This window comes from Gymnogyps californianus, chromosome 3, assembly GCF_018139145.2.
Source record: "Gymnogyps californianus isolate 813 chromosome 3, ASM1813914v2, whole genome shotgun sequence".
Classification (NCBI taxonomy): domain Eukaryota; kingdom Metazoa; phylum Chordata; class Aves; order Accipitriformes; family Cathartidae; genus Gymnogyps; species Gymnogyps californianus.
This window is the reverse complement of record NC_059473.1, coordinates 97,766,020-97,790,898: the sequence shown is the minus strand read 5'-3', so window position 1 is coordinate 97,790,898 and position 24,879 is coordinate 97,766,020. Positions and strand designations below refer to the sequence as shown.

The following is a 24,879-nucleotide window of genomic DNA, read 5'->3' as shown; positions in this document are numbered from 1 at the left end:
TAAGATCTAGAAGTTCAATAAATTCCATATAAACATAATTTATAATAATGTACCTCAAATTCTAATGGCATGTTTACAAATAACTTTAGTACATAACAACATATATGCAAAATCTACAAAGGAAGGCTGAAATAGATCTAAATGAATAAGTTAGTAATAGTCTTTATTTAAAATCTGTACTTTACAATGTTTCCGTTTTTTAATAAAAACGGGCCATTTTTATGAAGTAAAAGTCTAAACTAGTCAGATCTTTAAGTTTGGTGCATTTTTTGTTAATTTAACAGCATTGACGTATAATAGTTACCACTTTAATGCATTATATATTCAACAGTACTAGGTACAAAGCAGATATGGATTGTACTGTGCATATTTCTTAAATTTAATGTCTAATAATGTAAGTGCAGTTCTGTGGGCTTTGGATATCAGCATTTGACTGCATTTATTTGTAGTTTTAACATTTTTATAAGATTGTTAACATTTTTAATAGATGTTATCATTTCATCTCTAAGTCAATCTTTGAAATGGGTCTTGAACGCAGTTTTGTTGAACGCTATGCTGGTATAACACTGACATAGCTGAACTTCAAATATCTTTTCCTGTCTGTCTTAGAAATAATATCAAGACCAATGATCTCTAAGTAATTAAGTCTTTTACACTTGTAGTAGGAAAAGTACCATCACCACATCAGATTTTAATGAATATGACCTTGCATTAATACTTCAGCAGCACTAAAATACTGAACATGATATCAAAAGCTTTGAATCATGGATTGATTTGCAGTTTTCATTTGCTGCAAAGCTGAACTGCTTCTCTACAATAAATTAAAAAAGAATTTGTGTACAGCTATATACAATACCAGAATTTCTATTTTGTAAGTGAATCTCTAGCTCAGGAAACATGTTTTTTTCCCTCATCAGGGGGATGCCCCAGCTGTGTGCTGACACGTCAGTGCAGGGGCTCAGCCTTGCTGTGGCCTGAGCTGGGTTTCAATGGTATAACCCCCTACTTTGTTTTTTAATAAATGTTATTTTTTTCATTATAGTAGGCCAAGCAGATTAACTGCATTTACTCAGTATTAATTATTTTGTTGTCTAGTTGAAACGTGAACTGCACACACATGTATAAATGGACTGAAAGGTTATTTAGTTTCACTTCGGATTTTTGAAAGCATCTGTATTCTCTGCAGAAAAGCTGTTCTATAACTTATTACAGAGATATTCCCTGAGAAATTGCGACATATATTCACCTACCTTCTGGAACTGTAGCAAACCAAGGAAAAGTATTTTTCCTCTTTCTCTAGTGGAAGAAGCCTATTATTGCTACAGAAAACTGTGTATATCATAGTACTAACTTTATATGGCACTGCCAACCAGGTCCTGCAGTCAAATTGCATATATAGTATAGGATGAATAAACTTGAAAATGGAAAATTAGATATTAAAAAATAGTCTAATCAAACAGCTTAATTTATCCAGCTGGCAGAAAATGGAAAAAATCAAGGATGAATAAAGTAATAGAAGCTTTAAATTTTGTGATACTCAAAAATTATCTAAATTATATTTACTGTTCATAATCTTGCTGGCACCATGCAAAGAAGTGTTTCATATTCTAAAGCATTTTATTTAACAATGTGTTACTAGGTTAGGCTTTACTCTTTCCTAGTGAGATTAATTCAAGATTAAATTATACACGCTGAAATTGATATACTGAAAAATGAATTGGCAATTCAAGCTTTACTGTACACCAAATCTGACTTCTTAATGGGAAGTTTTCCTGCATAAAAACTCATGAAATGCTGACCTCAGAGATATATCTATAGATTAAATAATACATTTTAAAAACATATTAGTTTATCATGACCTTTTTTACAGTGGTAAATCCTACAGTACAGCTTCTTCAAATGTCTTAATCTAACAGTTCTCAGTCCTTCTTGCTGGGCTTTCCTGGGGCTATGATAAGTGTAGAACTTCATCTGAATAGACTGGACAAGAAACAGGACAGGTAATGGAAACAACAATGAATTTTAAATTCTGTCTTTTCCCTCTGTTGCTCCCCTTCACTAAATAGACTACAGTAAAATATCTGTTAGGACTTATTTCAGCTAGGATCTTGGTTGTCTGAAATGTAACATTGGCAAGGAATTAATTTAGAAGGATGAAGGAAACAGTCATAACCCCTCCCCCCTTAGATTTTGAAACAGGAGGATCAACTCCTTGAAGAGTTCTTTCACTTTAATTATTCATTAAATGCTTCTCATTGAGCCCTGTTAAATCAGTTGTTCTCTCTTTTCTCCTACAGAGAACATAATGAAACAATACAGGTCCTTTTGAAAGGAAAATTCAAATACTTTTTTATGTAGCAACACTGTCTGTTTACTGAGGTAATGAATCTTCTCTGTTTTTTCTCTCAGGTATGTGTGACCAAAGGTCAAGAGATTCTTTTGGCATGTGGATGCAATTGGTCTATTGCATGGTATCATCTGCCACATTCATCATATCAACAGCTACACCATCAACCCAGTGATAGGAGCAGTAATTCTTTGGAGAAGTTATCACTTTAAATACATGCTGACTAACTCATGTTATGATATCTCAAACAGCACAGACTCAGCTGGAAGTGCAATAATTCATTTGAATTAATAAGAGGCTTCATGTCAGTGTGACTGAGGCCACTTTAGTTGTGAGAGAAGGCTCACTAAACCAAAAGAATAAAACTCCTAAGACTTATTACTGTGATTATGGTGCTTTTATTATGTAGCCTTACTGAGTGTTATACTATCTCATAGTTTTAAAGTCCCCTTCCTTCACCCAGAGCCTCATCGTGAAATCAAAGGAAATTCTCTGCATATATTAAATATACATCTATGTGACACTACTGCCTGGAACAGTAATTTCAAAATGGGAGGAGAAACAGAATATGCCATGGTAAGGAGACAGAAAGTTAGAAAAATTACATACAGCTGAGTGCTTATTTCCAATCTGGAAAAACGTGACAGCTTGCAGAACATGAGAGCTTAAAAGAGGGGGATGTTCTTGAAGCTAAGCTGGATACTTTTCGTGCTTTCCTGGTCTTAACATTAATATAACAAGCCACCACTGGAACAATACATTATGACCAAAGTTTAATAATTAGTTTAGAAATTAAGATTTCTTAACTAGGAGAAAAGTCTAGAGTTTTACACTAGATTTCCATAAATAAAAAAACCAATACATAACATCTTGGCTTACTTAATAAGTGGAGAAGGTAAAGGTAAATGATGTTTTGAATGAGTATAATAGCTTTAAAAATGGATCTCAGTAGGGTTGTTAATGGCACTTACACATCTAATTCTCCATATATTCTGCTGACAGTTTTCTTATGTCTTCCTGAAACTACTTTGCATCAAATACAGCTCTTGATAACTGCCTTATCAAAAATGATACCCATTTTAGGATAGAAATGCAAATTGCAAGAGTCTTTCGAAAGAGTTGGGTGACTACAGTAGTTACGTTCAGCATTTCCTCTCCTATTCTTTGGTTTTAATGGTGTATTGGAAAGGGGAAATGACAATAGTTTCACTTGCTGACAATAAATAACTCTTGGAAAATACCATTATTTTTAGGGAAGGAATAGTTCAGATCTCTTAAAAAATGCTTCACTGTCATTGAGAAACAACAATCCTCTGTTGACAGAGCAGGTATTATACAGTAAACACTCTGCATATTGTGTTTGCAAAATAACCAATCGTGTTTCTGTGGGATCAGGTTCTCTGATAACAAAACTGTCCGCTAACACATCTAGGATCAGAATCTTAATGGTATGTTTTCTTGTTCCTTAAATAAACAGACAGATCTGCCAACTTAATTTGTCTTTCAAAGACTGAAAAAGTAAGAATTAAATGTTTTCTGTCAGTAGCCTGAGTCTGGATTAGTGAGCTACATTCAAAAGTTCTTGTTTTACCAGAAGTCTTCAGACCTACTCATTTCTTGGTAAATACTAGTGAATTTTGTAAGGTAAACATGACTTTGTTCTTCTATCAGAACACTTTTCCTGATACAGATAGGAAACCCACAGATTTATCAGTCAAATAAAACGTCAAAATATGGTCTAGTAATTTGATGTGACAGTTGCTTGCAAGCTGTCAAAAAGGAAGGATGTATACTTTGTAAGGACTCTGTGGCAAAAATTCCTTTTAACTCTGGTATATTGAAAATCATATACTTATCTGTATTTGTGTGCTTATTTGGGGATTTCGGTTATTATTACAGAAGATCCTATAAAAACAGAGGTGGGGTGGAAGAAATTTTTAATTACTTCTATTTTAATTTTGTCCATTATTGAAATCTTTTCTAAATAGAAACACTAAAGCTTATTAATAACAGTTCTTCTAAGTACAGGACACAGCATAAAATTAAAGCCTTTCAAAATACATTCACAGACTTTATGGAGAGATTTTAGTTATTCTGGTTTTTGTAGAGGAAAAATAAATAATTCAAGTCTGATAAGAGCAGCTGAACTCTGCTTATTGAAGAAATCCTTTTCCATCTATATTTTCCCCATACTTTTATAGAGTCTCATTTTCAAATATCTCCAGCATGTTACAGCTCACTAAGGAAAACACATACTTGACAGTTTTGTCAATAGCTAAAAAAAAAAAAAAGCAACTAATAACTCAGCATTTCAGCTATTCACTTGAAAATTATAATTCAAGTTTTAGTAAGAAAAGTCACTCCATGTCATACTCCAGGCTCATAAAGTGTTTACCATTTACTAAAGTAGATTATTTGTTTATCTGAGATTTTGCATAGGTGGTTTAACTTCTTTGTCCATCAAAGAGGAATATTTGTGAGGCCTTCCTGCGCAATATTTCAGACTACACAGCCTTATTGAATGCACATGCTTACTGAAAGTTAGTATCCGTGGTATTTTATAATATGCAAAAAATATTACTGCAATAGCAACTCCCTTTGTAATTCTTGTTGAAAGGAAAAATATCTTCATATGGTATAAACTTCTTTATGAATTGCTTGTATGGAAAGCATCATGTTAGTACCTGTATTTATTAATTCCGTCTTCACATGTGGCTCCATGTTGGCACTGGTTTACCTCACAGTCATTAATATTCTCCAGGCATGTTTGTCCTGTCCATCCAAGAGCACAGACACAGTGAGATCTCTGGTTTTCTTCATCGTAGAAGCAGCTACCTCCATTTGCACATACCTGAAGATGAGAAGTACAAATACATAAAGAGGCTTTTCTCTACATGTTCGTTTTTTTCCCCAAAGAGTTTAACTGAATAAGCTGTTGGTAATAAATATGGTTATTTAAAGTTTTTATGTTGTAATATTACAAAAGACAGATCTCCAAGAACCTAAAATACTGGATGTCATTAAATCAATATATCAATTCATTGTTTAGTTGTAAAGAGACATTTATGATTCCATTTAACAGTGCCATTTTCACAAAATGTGCTTGTTTTAGGAGGGATGATAGTGAACTAGCCTGATATTTTTCCATTGAAAGAGTAGAACAACTGTTCCTGTGCTTAAAATCTAATATAATTTAATTGAATTTGTGGCTATCAGGAAAAAAAGACTGCATAATTTTTCAATTTTAATCATAATTCTGATTCACAACCTATACTTGAATCTTTTTTGTTTCTATATTTATATTACGTCTATGCTCTGGGAAGACCAGAACCTTCTTTCTTTTCAACCTGCAGATATTGAAAAATTAATAAACCTAGACTGGAACAGCATTTTTTCTTTTAGCTTTTATTTGCTAATATTGCTTACTAAAACAGTATTTCCCGTATTCTTCAAAAATTACAGAAAGTTCTAGGTCAGAATGAATGTTCTTTTCTTCTTTTTACTTTTAAGGTTCCATTTCATTTCCATGAAAATTTTGCCAGAGTAAAAACAGATAACTACATTTTCATTTCAAAGCAATTAAGACCCTTCCTTCTAATCAATTGGTTTCTAAAGAAAACGGTGTCTAGAAGATGAGATAATGCACTAGTACTTCAGTTTGATTGAGTCTGAATCTCTTTATAATGTCATTAGGATTTGTAATAATAACAGTTCTTGGCAGGAATCCTCTAATATTCATTTGTCTTTGATTAAGTTTTAAATTGACCTTAAAATTAAGAGATTTTTACTATGCTCTCAGTACTGAATTTTATATTTAACTTGACATTCTTTTTCAATAGGACAACTTCTTGAAGAAAAGCACTGCTCAACATAAATGCAAAGAAAACTCTTGTGTGTATAGTTTTGGAAATATTCTCTTTTTTGATTTTTATGTGTCTTCTTATTTTTTTATTTAAACATTTCTGCAGGATTTTGTCCTGAGGCTTACTATTTTATCAAAGCTCAAATAGGTCAAATAGGCTTACACTCAAGAAAACCATCTAGAAAAAACTTAGACAATTAAGACAAAAGTTATATTTCAATATTGCCACAGTATTATATTCATTATATTCATATGTTGTTTTGATACTTTATACTGTGAAGAAAGGTGTTACCCTTTAAGAAGTTAGTGTAATCCAGAACAGCTTTAAATTAAAATTAAAGCTACGGAAGATATTTTTAGTATAAATCTAGTTAGTAGTTCTCTGTATCAGATAGATTTTTATCTCTGCTGTAAAATTAATTCCCTATCAGTTTAAATATTGAAAACTCTGAGTTAGAATAATTAAGGATTTTATAAGAAATTAAGGCTAAACACATTTATTAATCTATTACTAAAGTCAAACTAAATACCTCTACGTTGTGGTTTTCTAAACTTCAAACCTGCATTGTGGTTTTCTAAAGTTACTACGAAGATTTGTTTTGTTACTTTATTTATACAAGAAATACTTCTAAATGAAAATAAATAGACAAACAGACTTTTGGAAAGAGCAGCATCCTGCCATCAGCTTTTTCTTTTTCCCAAAGTCAATCTTCCTTATATTTAGGATTAAACACAAATCTTACGATTTAACAGACCATAAACAAGGGCTCTTCTGGTCAGTCTGATCTTCACACTTCTATCTACGGCGAGTACTTTAAAACAAACCTGCCTTATTATGTAGTCTTGATGAAAACGTAAGAATCTGTCCTGGTTTCGGTTAACCTGTCGGTTAAACCACGACAGAATCACTTCCTTCTATTACCAACCAGGAAATGTTATTACAGCAAGGAAAGATAATTAGTCCCTAGATGATTACATTTTATTCTTCTTTCTTCACTCTGCCGTAATTGAGGGAAGTAACCCTACTATATGGCTGTCTCTTCTCTACATATCATTTGTTGTCCATTGCTCAAGATAAGACATTGAGCTAGACGGATCTCTCTCAGTGCAATTACTGTTTCCTAACACTTCTTCCATCTTACTTTTCCTGGAATTCCCTGCAGTTTGAATGAAATTGTACTTTTTTATATATATACATACACACACACATACATATATATATCCCCCCCCCCCGCCCCCGGCATATAATTTTACTACAGTCTTCAGGCTTTATTACTGCAAAATCAATTGTACCTGGATGTTAAAAATTTTCCAAAATTGTAATTTTAGTTAATCTGCCCTATGTTCTTTCCTGGACTAGTGGTACATTAAGCAAGTAGATAAAAAATTTTTCTTAAAACAAATAAAAACCCAAAAAATCTCTCCTCAAAACAAAAATATTGGAATTTTAATAAATATTTGCTGAAAAATCCAGAAGAAATTATGAAAATAAAAAATGGAAAAGTATGATTAATATGAAAGAAGCACTCTGCTTAATTTAACTGCTTGTAGATTTAACTTTTACCTACATGGTAGAAGCTATTGAATTATTCCTTGTGGAGCAAATGCTTAAAATCCTTAGATTGGTTATAAGTGGAACCTGATGCCTTTCTTGGTCTCCAGAATATGAGTTAGTTCTCCTAATTTATGCAGACTCAGTTCCACTATGTTTCCTTTTATTCAATTTTACTACTCTGGCTCCTGACAATTAAGCATTTTTTTTCCATTCCGTAAGTGTAGTAAGTATTGTTAAAGCAGTTCCTAAGAAGTGAACTTTGTAGAGAACTATATAGAAAATACATTTCTACAGATGGCTATATTGCTCAGCATCTAAAACCCTACCTGCAATGCCTACTAGCACTAGTAATTGAAGAGTCATTGAATTTCTCATTTTGGAGATTAATTTCACATAACAATCCTGAAGTTCACAGATGTCACTTGTCCTTTGCAAATGTGCACACTAAATTCCATCCTACTTTTCCAGATCATTTCTCCAAAGTGGTGTCAGATTCAGTCTTATCATGTGTAATCTATTCCACCATTCAGAAAGAAAATACTGAATGGAACTGGGTGCAAGTCAGGCCCTTGCAGAATACTACTTACTATTTCTCTTGGATATTTGTCCAGGAAACTACTGCTACAATAATTGAGTATAATTATCTTATCTGCTTTACATCAAGCTGGAGCAGGTGCATTGTTTCACTAGCTTGCTGATGAGATTACTACATGAGAGGTATTTCAACTTTTTGTAAAAGCTTTTTACTTTTGCCACTTCTATTCTTGTTATAGAAAGAAAATAAATTAGCTTGAAATTATTCACTACTGGCAATTTTTGGCTAACTACCCCTCCTTTTGCCTTTTTTTTTTTTTTTTTACTTTTCTACAAATAACACTTTTCCCAGAAACTTTAAATGGACTGATTATAATTAGTTTCCTTTAGATAAATAAACCTTTATTTAAATTTTTGAATGTATATAATCATATAAGATATATAATAATGTCTGCCTAACAACTTTTCCTGTCTTCACTATCCTGTGCAGGTTCTCAAAGATAAACACTTAGTGATTCAAAGACAGTGTCCTCCAAATTTTTTTGTGAAGTTCCCCAGAGCAATCTTCTATTAAAGCATCTAAGTATTTTCTTTCTTGTTTGAAAAAGTTGAACAGGGTTGCTAGATAACGGTTGATAGGGAGCTAGATAATCTCACCTAGGCTCCCTTTCCCACGAAAGGACTAGATGGTCTTTTGAGGTCCCTTCCAACCTGGACTGTTCTGTGATTCTATGGTTCTATTACCGACGCCTAGTATGTTGCACTACAGTTATTTGTTATTACCAGTGCTCTTATCAATTCTCTATGAACGCCTGTTAATAAAAATATTGGGGTTTGTATCATACATCCTATATTCAAATGGCACAAGGATATTTTCTTTATTTCTTTTGATGTCTTCCTGAGTAGATGAGAGAAGAAAAGATATTATAATATGAAGTGGCTAAATTTGGTCTTGTTGGAAGTCATTAATTTAAAGATGACAAAATTTTGATTTATTTGGAGGTCCTTCATAATTCTAGGTACAGGGCAGCCAGGCTTTACCCTGGTTACAAAGTTAAGATTAGATTTTGAAATTTAAAGGAAGATATCCCCTGTTTTAATACATTCACATTTCTTTTTTTTAAATTTATTTTAAAATAAATTATAATTAAAATAATATTAAAAACAAACTTAATGTTTTAAGTGTTGTGCTGGGAAAGAAAAAACCCCCAACAAATTAGTATCATTATGCAGTTACATAAAGATAAAAGAGGCTCAATGACTTAAACTTACTTTTTGCTTATTAAGAAAGTATTAAAAATGGTAGCATTCTTCTCAGTCTATTGTGGTGAATACACAGAGGTAAAGCAGTTCGGCATAAATAAGGTACCATTGGAAATGGAAAAGAAATGAAAGAATGCAAAAATACATACTTACTTTCCAGCCACAAAGAATAAATAAAGAATTAAATGCTGAATTATGTAATTTACTGAATAATATAAACAGTTAATTTCAAATTATTGCTTACACTACTTCAAAAAGTATTCAAATATTCATTTAAGGCCTTTATTTTTTCCAATAAGCAAATGATAGTACTTTAATGAACTGTAGGCTAAGAAAATGAGTAAAACCCAAACATATCACTCCTTTATTTTAGTTTCTACTCCCTTTCCCATTAGAAAATCTACTAATTATTCACATTATGCCCAAATTAAGTGTCTCATACAGTGAGTGTGTATAGATGCATACATATATTATTAATTTTTTTCCCACATGACATTTATGATGGTCTATGAAATGTTTGTATGAATGAATTAAATATGTCTGAGGGCTTTTAAGCAAATATTACAGTAAAATGTTTTAGTAGCTCCCATCAGCATCCTTGGCACACCATCACTTCCCATCCTAACTAACCATAATGATTATTGCATCATTATGGTGTTATGCCATGTACAATAAATTTGCACTTTAAATCATAAAAATATTAAAATTTACCAGATGCTGAACAATTTGAATATAAACCTTTGGGCCAGTGAGTATTTCAGTATTACATTTCATATTCATTGGTGATTTTGTACCCATGGACTTCAAGGTGACATAAATGTTGATTGCTTCTTTGTAAACACATTGCCTGCTCTGCATAGTATATTTTTATGGTGAATATATTTCAATAAAAGAATTGATTAAGCCTTTGAAACACTGGTTATCATGTTTGAGTAGTTGTTTGAAAGGGCTATATAGCATTGTGTACATAGCTTTTAAAATAACTATTATCATAAAAAAGTACAACAGTATTTTACTTTATCCCATATCAAAATCTCAGTAACTTAAGGGCCTGGGTCTGTAGTCCACCCTGATGTGAATGAATCCTACCCAAACCAGTAATTTAATTGAAAAGGTCACTAAAGGCAAGTGAGAAGGGTACAGAAAATACATTTCTTAGACATCTATGTACACAATGGATGCTATTTTGGCCTAAGCATTGTCAGTATCTAATTTAAAGATTTCTAGAATACTTTGAATGTACAAAAATCAAATTCATTACTAGATGCTGTGAGCATTTAAGAGTAACTTGCTAGGAAAATTTTGATTTTTTCTAACTGCATTTTCAGCTCTCATTGCGGCATAGTTAGTCTTGCTTTAGTTTTTTTGTTGTTGATTATGGTCTTTATTTTTGTTTTTAATGGAAATGAAGCTTTTGTCATTCTTTCTGTGCATTGATGTACCGTCAGCCTTCTCTCTAGTAACTCTTAAACACATTGAACATTTCAAGGAAATTTCACCTGAAGTTCCTGCAAGTTTCACAACATAGCAGCAGCAAGTAGGGGACAGAAGGAGACATCAGTGAGTAAAACTACAAAGAACAAGAAAGGCAGAGCTCAGACATTACATGGTTTGTTGGACAATGACCAGACTAGTCACATCATACACTTTTGGAAGTGCATGTTACACAGGAAAGAGGAAGGTTAGCATGAGAATACATCAAGAATGAGTACTGTGTTTAGGAAACCCACAGGAAATGAGGCTTCGTCAGCTCACTGCTCTTAGAATAACTTGTTTGATTTCCCAAAAACACTGGGGGGAATATATCACTTTATCCTACCTCTGTGTTTCCAATACATGGTGATAAACATGTGTAATTAAATCCATGAGATTTATCCATACACAGTGCTCCTGGGGCACAGCTTATATTGTAGAATAGGCAGGCGTCAATATCCAGTTCACATCTTTCACCTTCAAAACCTGCACCACGAAGAGAATGTTTAATCACAGTTCATTCAGAATATTGACATTATGTCTGTTCAGGGTGTTAGCAGTTAACACCACTCTACTAGAGTAATTTGGCAGTTTTATTTCCTAAACAAAGTGAAAAAGTGGGATTCTTCATAAAAATGTTGATTGTATACATTGAGATATATTGCTATTTTTATGTTGCCATTTCTTAAACTTAAATATTTGGATGACATTTTGTTCATTCTGTTCAGAAAATACAATAAAATTCCAATGACTCACCTACAGGGCAAGTGCACTTAAAATGATCTTCGTAGTCAACACATGTTCCTCCATTTTCACATGAATTGGAACCACAGTTATCAATTTGCACCTCGCAGAATTCTCCTGGGATTGAAACAAAAATCCTAAAAAGGTTAAGAATTAATATCATGTTCTTTAAAAAACCCCATGTACCATATTAGTAATACTGGTAAAATAACTACTGCTTTAAATGATCTTTCTGGAATATTGGTCAGAATTTAAAGACCTTGTGTAAGTTTCCAGACTCCTTTCTTTGCCTTTATATAACAAAAAATCTCAGAATCTTAAAAAAATGATCAAAACAAAATCTTTCAGCATTAAAAAACAATTTTATATGGGATCTAAATAGAGTTACAGAGCTGAAAAGGGAGGATTTTCACTGGAAATAATTATCTGAAATGGAGGTAATACCTTTGCATTTTCTTCTACTTTTTACTGCTGCATGAGTCAACCCTGATCTCTACTCAAGGCTTTTGATTCTATTATGTATATATTTCATTATGTCTTTTCTGGGCTCCGTTTTGGCTAGGAAAAAGCTAGTCCACATTTGTCTGAGGTAACCTTTAGTGTCATTCCACTGAATAATTACTTGCTCATTTAGCTGAAGACTTTTTTTTAGCTCAGCAGGAAAAAATAACTGAACTTGCAACTGGACAGTTATAAAAAAGATGTATTTCTGGCAATGTGATAAGAGCCAATAAGGAAGACCGTCAGCTTTACCATTAGTCTTGGAAAACCAGTAGATTTGACAAAAAAGAAAACACTTTAAGGTTTTCTCTTTATTCTTTTTGGTACTGAAAACAATATAATGAATTCTGTGTAAAGGTTCTTGAGATTTTTTTTCTTGTTATTGGTGTGCTATTGTTCCTTTTTCCATGACCATTTTTTAATTTTTAATTTACTATTTCTACAGCAGGAGTTCAGTAATTTTTTATTTTTTTTCAATTTCAGAAAAGATAAAGCATAGAGAAATGAAAAGTGAAACAATCTTTACTGCTGAGAAAACTAGAAGAAGTTGGAGGAGTTTTGAAAAGTTTCAAAGAGGAAAACTTCAGAAATGAAAATAAAAGTAGATTACTGATGTTTTTACCACCAACTTGTTTGTAATCAGTGTTACTTCACTCAGTGGCTTAAGCAGAAAAAACAGAAGAGCTTTACAGAAGAGAAATGTTTGGGAGAGACGTACAAGAAATTGGGATCATTTCTTTAATCAGGCAATATGTTCTGTAAAATGTTGTGTCAAAAGTTAGTATTCTATTTGAAATTTTTCATATGGCAAAAAAAAGAAATAATTTTACTTCAAATAATGAAATTATTTTAGAATTTTTAATATCAGCTCTCCTTTTGATCTAAAGCCAGAGACATCAGGAGAACATAAACTAATAGTATAAAATTTGGTAAGGAAATGACTATGTCTCTGTTTCAACAAAGCATTTCTGCCAATTTAATTCACTTTAGTCCATTCCTGATATAAAACATACACTGTATCTTCTAATATGCTGGAATGGAGTGTCAAACTAAGACCTAAATACTGCTTTTTATGGACTTCTGTAAATGTAAACAGGAATATACTTATTAAGGCCTTAATGCTGTGATTTGTTGGCCAGAAATCTCTATCCTGGGCCAACAGGTGCTGAACTACATCTACAATCTCATGGATTTACAGAGAGGTTGACCAGCATGCTATACAGACTTTAAGCCTTAACAAGCTTGAGAGGTGGGCCTGTGCAAACCTCATGAAGTTCAATAAGGCCAAGTGCAAGGTCCTGCACATGGATAGGGGCAATCGCAAGCACAAATACAGGCTGGGCGATGAGTGGATTAAAAGCAGCCCTGTGGAGAAGGACTTGGGGGTAATAGTGGATGAAAAACTGAACATGAGCCAGCAACATGTGCTCGCAGCCCAGAAAGCCAATCGCATCCTTGGCTGCATCAAAAGAAGCGTGGCTAGCAGGTCGAGGGAGGTGATTCTTCCCCTCTACTCCGCTCTCATGAGACCCCACCTGGAGTACTGCATTCATCTCTGGGGCCCCCAACATAAGAAGGACACGAGCCTGTTGGAGCGAGTCCAGAGGAGGGCCATGAAGAGGATCAGACGGCTGGAGCACCTCTCCTATGAAGACAGGCTGAGAGAGTTGGGGTTGTTCAGCCTGCAGAAGAGAAGGCTCCGGGGATACCTTATAGCAGCCTTCCAGTACCTAAAGGGGGCCTACAAGAAGGCCGGAGGGGGACTTTTTACAAGGGCATGTAGTGATAGGACAAGGGGTAATGGCTTTAAACTGAAAGAGGGTAGATTTAGACGAGGTGTAAGGAAGGAGTTCTTCCCTGTGAGGGTGGTGAGGCACTGGAACAGGTTGCCCAGAGAGGTTGTGGATGCCCATCCTTGGAGGTGTTCAAGGCCAGGTTGGATGGGGCTTTGAGCAACCTGATCTAGTGGAAGGTATCCCCGCCATGGCAGGGGGCGTTGCAACTAGATCACCTTTAAAGGTCCCTTCCAACCCAAACCATTCTATGATTCTATTAATGTTTATTTCGCCCCTTTGCTCCTCAGCCAAAAATAGTCCAGTATTAACATATATCAATTTTTCAACAGCCAAGAGTATACTTTACTGTAAGTTATAAAGCTGACTTAGAAATATTTTTTAAAGCATATTATTACTGTAAAATTTAAACAATAAAGAAGATAGGAAATTAGATACTTCTTGCTGTTCATTATTATAATATAATATGTAATATTATGTGGACAACTATGGATAACTTGACCTTACATTTACAAGACTCTCATTTGCTCACTGTGTATTGACACTAACGGTAACTATATGTATCTGTATCTCTGGGGAGATACCATCATGATTAATACTTTTAGAAAGCCATGCTATGAGCCAGGACAAGAGTTATAAAATGTAACTTTGTGTAATATTGGTTGGCAAAAAGACATGCTAAAAAATAAATAGATATTTTAATTGTGAAATCAACTGAATGTATTGAGGAAGTTACTGTCTCCTAGGAAATGTGGGGTTTTTTTCATTTTTTTCTTAATGAGGTCTGGAAGGCAAAGTTGGGGAAAAAAAAGCTGGGAATAAACTTCAACTCAATATGTATTTTGGATGCATTTTTTCATATTTATTCATTAGGGTGGAATTGTCTTGTCCAAGAAACCCTTATGAATAAATATTAGTACAATTGAACAGGCTTAAAGAATTATTTTGCTATAAATCTGAAATTCTTATAGCAGCTGTATCCTTTAAGTGAACTTTACAACTTTTCCTTGCCACAATGAGGTCAAGAATACCTAGTAACTCCAAACTGTTATAAAATTTATTAGAATCTGAATACTGCTGAGAAATGCATAATTTATGGTATTAAGATCTGATTAAGTGTTAAATGGATGTCAGGAGAGATCTCCACAGTAATCCACTTAGCTTTTAATGCCTAATTATCACTTCATAGTGAGTGAGGGCTGAATAATTGAGAAATGCAATACTTAGAGAACTCAAACAAGATTTTTGTGCGTAATTAAGCATGTTATTCTTCTATCAGGAATAAGTTCAGCAGGTACAAGGAACAAAAGAGAAAATAAAGATATTATACAACATAAGAGGGAGGGAAAACAACTTGATTAAAGAGTTTACTGTTGTACTGTTTATTTTTAAAAATGACCTTACACATTTTTTACCTAAGCGTGTGTTCTTACAAGTTAATTTGTTTAATTACAAATTCTATGCCCAAGATATCAGTGAAATAAAGTGTGACCACAAACGGGCACAAACTGAGGTTACACATGATCATCAGGAAACATTTTTTTACTGCAAGGGTGACCAAGCACTAGAACAGGTTGCCCAGAGAGGTGGTGGAGTCTCCATCCTTGGAGATATTCAAAAGCCATCTGGAAATGCTCCTGGGCAACCTGCTTTAGGGGACCCTGCTTGAGCAACGGAGTTGGACAAGATGATGTCCAGAGGTCCCTTTCCAACCTGAACCATTCTGTGATATTGTGATTCTGTGATTCATAGAATCACAGAGTATCTCAAATTGAAAGGGACTCATATGGATCATTGAGTCCAACTCCCTGCTCCACGCAGGAGTACCTAAAACTAAACCATGTGACTAAGAGCATTGTCCCGATGCTCCTTGAACTCTGACAGGCTTGGTGCTATGACCACTTCCCTGGGGAGCCTGTTCGAGTGACTAATCACCTTCTCAGTGAAGAACCTTTTCCTAATGTCCAATTTGAACTTCCCCTGATGCAGCTTCATTTCATTTCCTCATGTCCTATCGCTGGTCACCAGAGAGAGGAGATCAGCACCTCCCCCTCCACTGCCCCCCTTAAGGAAGTTGTAGACTGCGATGAGGTCGCCTCTAAGCCTTCTCTTCTCCAAGCTGAACAAACTAAGTGACCTCAGCTGCTACTCATAAGTCTTGCCCTATAGACCTTTCATCATCTTGGTCGCCCTCCTCTGGACACATTCTAATAATTTTATGTCCTTCTTATACTGAGGTGCCCCAAACTGCAGACAGTACTCGAGGTGGAGCCACACCAATGCAGTGTAGAGTGGGACAATCACCTCCCTCGACCGGCTAGCTACGCTGTGCTTGATGCACCCCAGGACACGGTTGGCCCTTTTGGCTGCCAGGGCACACGGTTGACTCATATTCAACTTGCCATTAACCCAAACCCCCAGATCTCTTTCTGTGGGGCTGCTTTCCAGCCTCTCATCCCCCAGTCTGTACGTATAACCAGGATTGCCCCATCCCAGGTGGAGAATCTGGCAATTCAATACACTTCAGTTCTTGAAGATGGGGTTGGCATTTAAATTTTTCCAGTCAAGGACCCCACCAGCTTACCATGACTTTTCAAAGATGATAGTGACCTCATAATGGCATTGGCCAGGTTCCTCAGCACCTTTTGGTATGTCTCTTCTGTACATGTCCAATGTTCTTATGCGTTCCTAACAGTATCTTCCTCTACTGTGGGTAATGCTACATTCCCAGACTTTTTCTGCTAGTAGGCTCAAGGAACTGGAAGGCACCTGAGCACACACCTGTGAAAACTGAGGCCTAAAAAGCAATTTACTTTGCATTGTACCCACTGCCCCATTGAGCAGAGGGTCCTTATTTTCCTTGTCTTTTCTTCTGCTATCAATATACTTAGAGAAAACTTTCTCGTCCTCCCTGATTCTTGCTAGTTTCATCTCCAGCTGAGCTTTAGCTTTTCTAACTCCATCCATGCACACTCAGGTAATGTCTCTATATTCCTCTCAAGCCATTCATCCCCACTTCCACTTTCTGTGTACTATGGGATGAGACATTTAACTACATTAGAATACTAAACATTAAGGAATATACCTTGCTTGTCATCTGTGTTTGTTAGCTTGGAATCCATGATGCACTAAAGCAACTACATAGCTCTGGGGTTGGTACCAGCCAGCTAAGAAACAGATAAACTAGCATACTTATGTCTGTACCTGATTATAAACTTACCAGTGCATTTATTTAAATAATAACAAATAACCAAATCCAGGTGATATTCTGCTAAGAATTCTCAAAGGACTAAAATGTGACATTGCTGAAGTACTGTCAGTGGCATGTGAGCAATCATTTAAATTGACTTTGGGACCCGAAGAAGGAAAGGTGGCAAAAGCAATATAAATTCTGAAAGGAAACATGAGAGGTTTTACCATGTAGCCCTGCAATACAAAACTGTTACTGCTAGCAGTTGGCCATAAGCTTTGCACTGAATTTGCATAGCCTTAGGACTGAGGCTCATCATCAGGCTTGATCTCTCTTTCCTGCAGTAATGTTTTATTTGGCTTAACTGTGACAACAGTTTTTTCTTCTAATTTGCTTTACTTTTGTTTATCTTTGTATGGTACAACCATAGTTTTATATAGATAGTAGTAACAAGTAGATATTCTATGTAGAGTGAGATTTACAATTCTAATGCAATGCTGTAAAGAAATATGGGGCTGGCATGATAACAGGGGCCTTGAGAAGTGGAGACACAAGATGCGATGTGAGGAACACAGGCATGGGATGATAAGAGATGGGGCATAGGTTTGGCATTGGAGACCCCATGGCTATAAACAACTCACCAGTGGTCTGTTAAAGAATGCAGACCTGGAGCTGGACAAAACTGGTCTTAAGGGTAACAAAAAGAACAAAGAAAAAGTATTTAATATACATTAGAGCCACCATAAAAAGTAAATTCAGACACAAAACAGAACTGCAGCCCAATGAAGAAAAAGTGTAAAAGCATTTTAGCAGACATATAGAAATGACCCCAAGTGGATCCCAGAGAGATGAAGAAGAAACCACCAGTATGAACATCTTATTCATCCCAGTGAAGGACTATAGATTCTGTAATACTGCCCCCAACACCACCACTATGAAACCACTGACCTTAAGACCCGGAGAAGGAGGGAAAAGGGTGAGTATAATGTCATGAAAAGGGACAGAAACTAAAAATTGTGTGAGTCCCAATTTAAACTGCATTTTTATTCATTTTCTGTAGTGATTAGATCTGGCTCAATAATGATTATATTTTTAACATTTCAGTTACATTTCCAATAAATTCTTGGCTTTACGTGCATATAAGGTGTGCTTCTCCCTTGCCCATAACCAAGATTTTGAGCATAACAGAATCAGCTAGAGATGTATGTACTAGTAAGTCTGATTTTACCAAATAACTTCCTGAAGGTCCTTATAAAGAATATAACTCGCAGTTGCCTTCCATATTGCAGAGTGTAGAAAAGTCAGCACTTCTAATAAGAGTGTTTCATTTTTAACTGACCCAAACATTTTAAGCTCTAAAATCAGAATTTGCATTCCTTAGGACTTTAGCTGCACTTGTAGTTGCTAGAGATATTTTTAGTTTTATGATGTGATCTACTTTGGTCTATTTTTGCACTTCTGCTCTCAATTTAATATTATCACTTTTCTTGCAGAAACTATGTAAGTAACAACCAGTATGCTAATAAAGAGTATATAAAGATAATCTACACTAAGCAATTCCCATTCCCTGTTTTATATGGCAACAAGCTTATCAAACAAAATATATTACATGACCTAACACTTTTCTTCAGTGCACAAGTACTGGGACTGCATCATAGTTTTTTTTTTTCTCTAAAATGAAGGCACTTTTGGCAAGCCACAACTTAAGAGCATTTTTTTCTTTTTTCTGTTTTTGAATGTAGTTATGTTGTAACACCCAATTAGATTTAGTGCATATGTGCACACATGTGCACATGCAGACATACACACAGACCCGTTACTTTTTGACCATTTAAACCAAGAAGCTAGGTTTTTTGGCAGGGCATGGGCACTTAAGATTCACCTTCTGAAATGTAGGCCTTTACATCCGTGCTATTGTATTTACAGGCCATGAAAAACTCTTAACTTTTGAAGCGTGATTTGCCTCATCCTGAACTCTACGTCCAAAATAGGTCAGATGATTGGAGTCTTTAAAATTCTCAATTCTGTCTACAGAACCTACAGAGAGCACAGAGTGACAAGCCTGGTACAGACATCTACATTGTAGGCACTTAAAAATTAACCATGATTTAATCCACTTCCAGGAACTTTACATTTAATTGTTTTGAAAGACAACAAATCCACTTACAGTAATCTTTATTGGACCTGCTAGAAGTTGGAAAATAGGTTTTCACGGATTCGGACTATTTCCTCATTTTCATCTGGAATTGTGTAGAATGTGCAGTAAATGTATTCGTAGAGAAGTCTAGGTATAGTAATTAATCTTTGTGCTTTTCAAAGTAAAGTAGTTTCAGTGAATGCGAAACGAATAAAAAAAAGCAGAAATAAAGAATTGATCTGACAATTCACACATGTAGGTGTTAAAAGCATCTGCCTGACTGTAACTCAGACAGTTGAACAATCAAGTTTAAATGACTTGGTTTTGACATTAGAATTTGAAAATTCTGTTATAGGCTACATGAAAAATCTGTCTTTAATAACCCAGTTATCATAAATATTAAAATGAAGATTTATTTAAGATCAATATACGTAGTTTTTCAGTCCTCTTAGAATAAAATATAATTATATACTGTTAAAAAAAAAGGCGTCTTGACTCTCTCTACAGGTAAACTTGAAAACCAGGAACATATAATTCATCCCATTGGTTGAGAGATTTCTACTATAGGTGGGTTGAGGATGCTTACAACTGGATAATCTCCACTGACTATAGATGGAATCTAGACAACCTGTTTAGACTAAATTATTAACTTTTAGATTGCTAAAGATACATCATACTGAATTAGTTCACTCATTGCCTATCACTAGCTCTATCCCAATATTTAATAAAACAAAAAATATGAATTAATGATACAGCCACCTGAAATGGCAGCTGGCTTCAGAATGTACATATTTATCTACAGTTGTATTTGGAAAATAATCTACACATTTTTTTTTGTCAAAATTTGCAGTTTTAATGATAATTTTTCACTCCCAAAATTTCTTGTATCTCCATTTTAGGATGGTGTTTCACAAAACCCTGTGAAGGAGAGTTATTCTTCTGCGAGCAAGGGATTATAGAAGGTAAACCCAAGAAAAATGTGACATTAATAATTTTCTAATGACACAGTTTTTCTAATTAAGATCTAAAGGGAATAGTTTCCATCAGCTCCTGAAAAACAAGAATTTGCTGGGGTTGGAGATAACAGTTCTGAGATTGGAACTCATCATTTACTAAATCAGATTAGGCGAAAGATACTAGGCGCATTTACACCATACCGTGGACCAGTGTTCTCGAAAGCTATTTCTCCTCTTATGAAAGCAACATAACCTTTTTAACAGACACACACATGTCCCAGTAAGTGAGAGCAGCCAAAGTGAAACACATATGTTCACTAAATACTGTCCCAGCTTCATCGACTAAGGGGATCCAATCTTTAATACAAACATTTTCCAGTTCAATTGAACATTAGTGTGCTTATTCTCAAATTTTACCAGCTAGCAACTTTTTTTTTACATGGAGCTGGATTTAAAGCTTTTTGAAAAGATCAGAAAGACTTCCACTAGCCACAGTCAGCTTATGACTTATCCCCTTTGTCTACTGCTGCATGAATTATAAACATGGGCATATATTCTCAAATGTTAAATATACAGTTAAAATTTCACCTTCTCCTGGTTTAGAATGAAATGAATCATTCAAGGACTTTTAGGAATAGTCCTTCCTGAAAGTTCCTCTGTAAACTGTTGTTTTAGCATGGAGTCTTTTAGCTGAGCTACTTTTTACAGAATGTCTTTAAATTTGTTTCAGATGTATTTTATTAACCTTGGCTCTTAAATGAACTCATTATTCTGGAACATACAATTTCACTTTTCACCATCTAATAGATTATCTGTCCTTTCTCTTAGCTGCCTCCAGGATTTAGCTGGAAACATGGGCTCTAAGATTCAGCTGTTGGCAAAGTCTTTTGTAGACCTCTCTTTCAAATAGTCTCTTATTCTCTTGTGGGGGGTTGGTTTCTTTGTTTGTTTTGTTGCCAGTCAAAGTACCCTTCATATGTCTCACTAAAAAATCTGGTTCATAAAAAACCCCCCAGGATACTAGAAGAATATGCCAAACATTTTTCATGCCTGGAACAGAGAAATTTCCTCTAGTTTTATCCCCTTTTACTCTCTTTTAAACTCCTCTTTCTCTGAAGGGAATCAGTCAATCATCGTATGTGAAATATGAAGAAATCCAGAACAACCGCTCACAGAGCCACTTACAGAGAGAGGGAACCTTCCAGAATGAGCATCCTACCCAGCCTGGATAAACAACACCATCCTTGCAGGTTCCTCTGCCCTCTGGAAGAGGCATGAATGTCACACTTGGAGTTCCAGAAAGGTGGTGAGTTTTTTAAAGTTTTATAAAAATTCCTTGGCAAATTGACTCTAATTATTTAGATACAAGAATTCTGGATTGAGAACACGATGAGATGGGTTATAAACCTGTAGTAAAGATAAATGTCAGTGTACTGGGACGGCAACCCAAATTTGAGGGTTGCCACAAAGATTGATCATAGAATCATAAAATCATAGAAAAATTTGGGTGGGAAGGGACCTTTAAAGACCATCTAGTCCAACCTTCCTGCAATGAGCAGGGACATCTTCAACTAGATCAGGTTGCTCAGAGCCCTGTCCAACCTGACCTTGAATGTTTCCAGGGATGGGGCATCTACCACCTCTCTGGGCTACCTGTTCCAGTGTTTCAACACCCTCGTCATAAAAAATTTCTTCCTTACGTCCAGTCTAAATCTACCCTCCTGCAGTTTAAAACCATTACTCCTTGTCCTATTGCAACAGGCCCTACTAAAAAATTCGTCCCCATCTTTCTTATAAGCCCCCTTTAAGTACTGAAAGGCTGCAATAAGGTCCCCAGGAGCCTTCTCTTCTCCAGGCTGAACAATGCCATCTCTCTCAGTCTTTCTTCATAGGAGAGGTGTTCCATCCCTCTGATCATTTATGTATGTGGCCCTCCTCTGGACCCGCTTCAACAGGTCCATGTCTTTCTTGTAATGAGGACTCCAAAGCTGGATGCAGTACTCTGATGTTAGTTCTAATGTTATTTAATGTTCTTATTAATGATCTGGAAAGTAGATTAAACAAAACTTTAATCACATACAGAGTTTATACTAAATTGGTGGCAAATACTGAGGAGAAAGGTATAATACAAACAGATCTAAAGAGGCTAAATATTTTGAAGGAACATGTTTTAAAAGTGAGATATGTCTCAGGAAACAGAAATTGAACCAAGTATATTTCAGAAAAAGAAAAAGTAAACCTGAGCTATTCAGAGAGAGTCCCAGAGTGAAAACCAAAACATAGGAGTTGTTGCTGAATGTAAGTTTCCAATGTAATACAGGTTAAAAAGAAAGCAGATAGGTCTTACAGTGCCTATGAAGACTGCTTATGTCACAGGAAAAATATACATTAATAACAGACATCAATAACATAGATGAAACTATGCCTTAAGTCTGTCACATTGTAGTATTGTATAGTATTGTATACAGTATTTCAGCAGAATGGGTTTTTCTTTTTTTTTTTTTTTTTTTAGAAGGAACAAATACTGAACACGAAGGTTGAGAAATAGCATAAGAAAGCCTTGAAGATTTCATATGGTAACATAATTCTAGCTTCAGTGGACATACAGTGGACTACTCCAGCTAATGATGTGGTACAGTGTGTCTAAGAAAAAGTAAGCAATATGTGGTTAAGCATGATTATCTATACTTTAAAGAGGAAAGTCGATATTGAGGTTGGTATAAGAATACTGTGGTGGATTGGTTTAGTTGAACATGGTAAAAAAGGTAATTGTTTTTCTTAATCATGTTTTCTACATAGTTTCATTCATGATAAATTCTTCAGAAACACTAAATCCCAACTTGAATGCTTCCACTATACAGGAAGACTTCAGGAGCTAAAAGATGTAAGACTAAAGCCTTTTAAAGAAATAAAATAAAGCTACAAAGATCAGCTGTGTAACGAAAACAGTCACTAGGTCTACATGATAGTGTTGTTCATCTCTCCAATGCATTTTCTATTTTTAAACATGCTCTATTTACATCTACACTACACACCTTATCATGTTTTAAACCCATTAGTGTGACAGGTGATTTTATAGTGCTGTCGACAATTTTTGTACCAGGTAAGATCTGAAATGCTGTACTCGGCTGAGCTAATCAACACAGGCTCAGCTGAGAAGCAGAAAAAAATGTCTCTATGGCTATTATAGATCATCAACTTTTTAAACCACTTCAAACAACTTGTTCTGAAGTTTTTTTGACTGACTTTACATAAAAGGCATACTTCCCTCTTGTTTCTTATTGATGATTTTTGGGGGTGATATACAGCTATTTGAATGTACACTATCCCTCCAGCTGCCTCTTTGAATGCTTAAAGAAAGCTGCAAATTCCTAGTTTCCCTTGTCACTTACAGCAGATTTATATGTTGGGTAATGAGAATTAATAATGCTCTGGTGTTCTCTGTGAGAGACTTCTGAAACTATCCATGGAGAAAAGACCTTAGATTTCTTTTAGGTTTTACTCTGAATGAGTAACAAGGGAAATATAGACATAGATAGATGTAAAGCCAGAAGAGACAGACAAGCTGAAGCAGATCAGCAGAGTTCTGGAAACTCCCTGAGAGTAAATTTGGGAGTTGTGCGCCTTAATAAAATGAGCCATGGTAGGCTGGTAGGAAGTGGAAAACAGGAGAACAAAGTGGTAGTTTGTTCTGTACGCACCTGACTTTGAGGTCAGACTTTCATGTGAACACATATGATTAGGAAACACTCCCACTATGTCTCTGAAACTTTGCTACTTTTTAAATATTCAGTCAGTGATGTAGAGCACCACTCTGGTTTGAATGCTGGTCTAATAGTCTCAGAAAGTAAAAGGTCAAGGGTTTTGTATTTCACTTTAAAAAAAAAAGTTTGACAGAGGTGGGTGAAAGCAATTTTTGGAGTTCATGAGCAGATGTAGCCAGCTAGAATATTTTATATGTCAAGTTTAAGGGCACGTTTTTAAGCATGTCTTTCAGTTGAGAACTTTACTAATTATTTACTTAGAAATCCATAGTCATTGATACTATATGTGATTCTTAACAAACTACAGCATCTTTAACTTAACTATGTAATATATAACTATTCTCGATGGACAAAAATTCTATCAAAATTCTTTCTTATTCATATGGGCCAAATATAGTCACTGTACAGTGACTTAAACTGGAAACTGACATACTAAGAAATATGAACATATTCACAAATATCCCCATGCATTGGGAACATTTTGTTCCATTTTAAAAGCAGCCAGAACTTAAATACTGATATTATATTTCTTTTTGAAATATCAGGTAGAACATTTTTACAGTCTTTTGGCTTTTCATGCAATTGCTGCATGCCAAAGAAAAAAAGTATTTACAGCATGAAAATTTCAGTAGTCTTAATATTTCTTGTGGAAATCAAGACCTGAGAAAAATTGTTGACTTAACCTGCTGTAGGTCACAGTCTGCTTGGAGTTCCCACAAGTATGGTACAACATCAGACATTAGCCCTCGCTTAGTGTTCT

General features: G+C 35.0%; 1 protein-coding gene across 1 annotated transcript in view; it reads right to left on the bottom strand.

The window, feature by feature from the left end:
• Positions 1–24,879, bottom strand: part of EYS (eyes shut homolog) — a 950,400-nt gene that overhangs the window by 828,725 nt on the left and 96,796 nt on the right. Inside the window, exons 7-9 of the mRNA XM_050893740.1 lie at positions 11,791–11,895; positions 11,381–11,520; positions 5,032–5,198 (exon numbers count right to left, since the gene is read on the bottom strand). Of these exons, the coding sequence (XP_050749697.1) occupies positions 5,032–5,198; positions 11,381–11,520; positions 11,791–11,895 (412 nt within the window). The remainder of the gene's footprint in view (positions 1–5,031; positions 5,199–11,380; positions 11,521–11,790; positions 11,896–24,879) is intronic.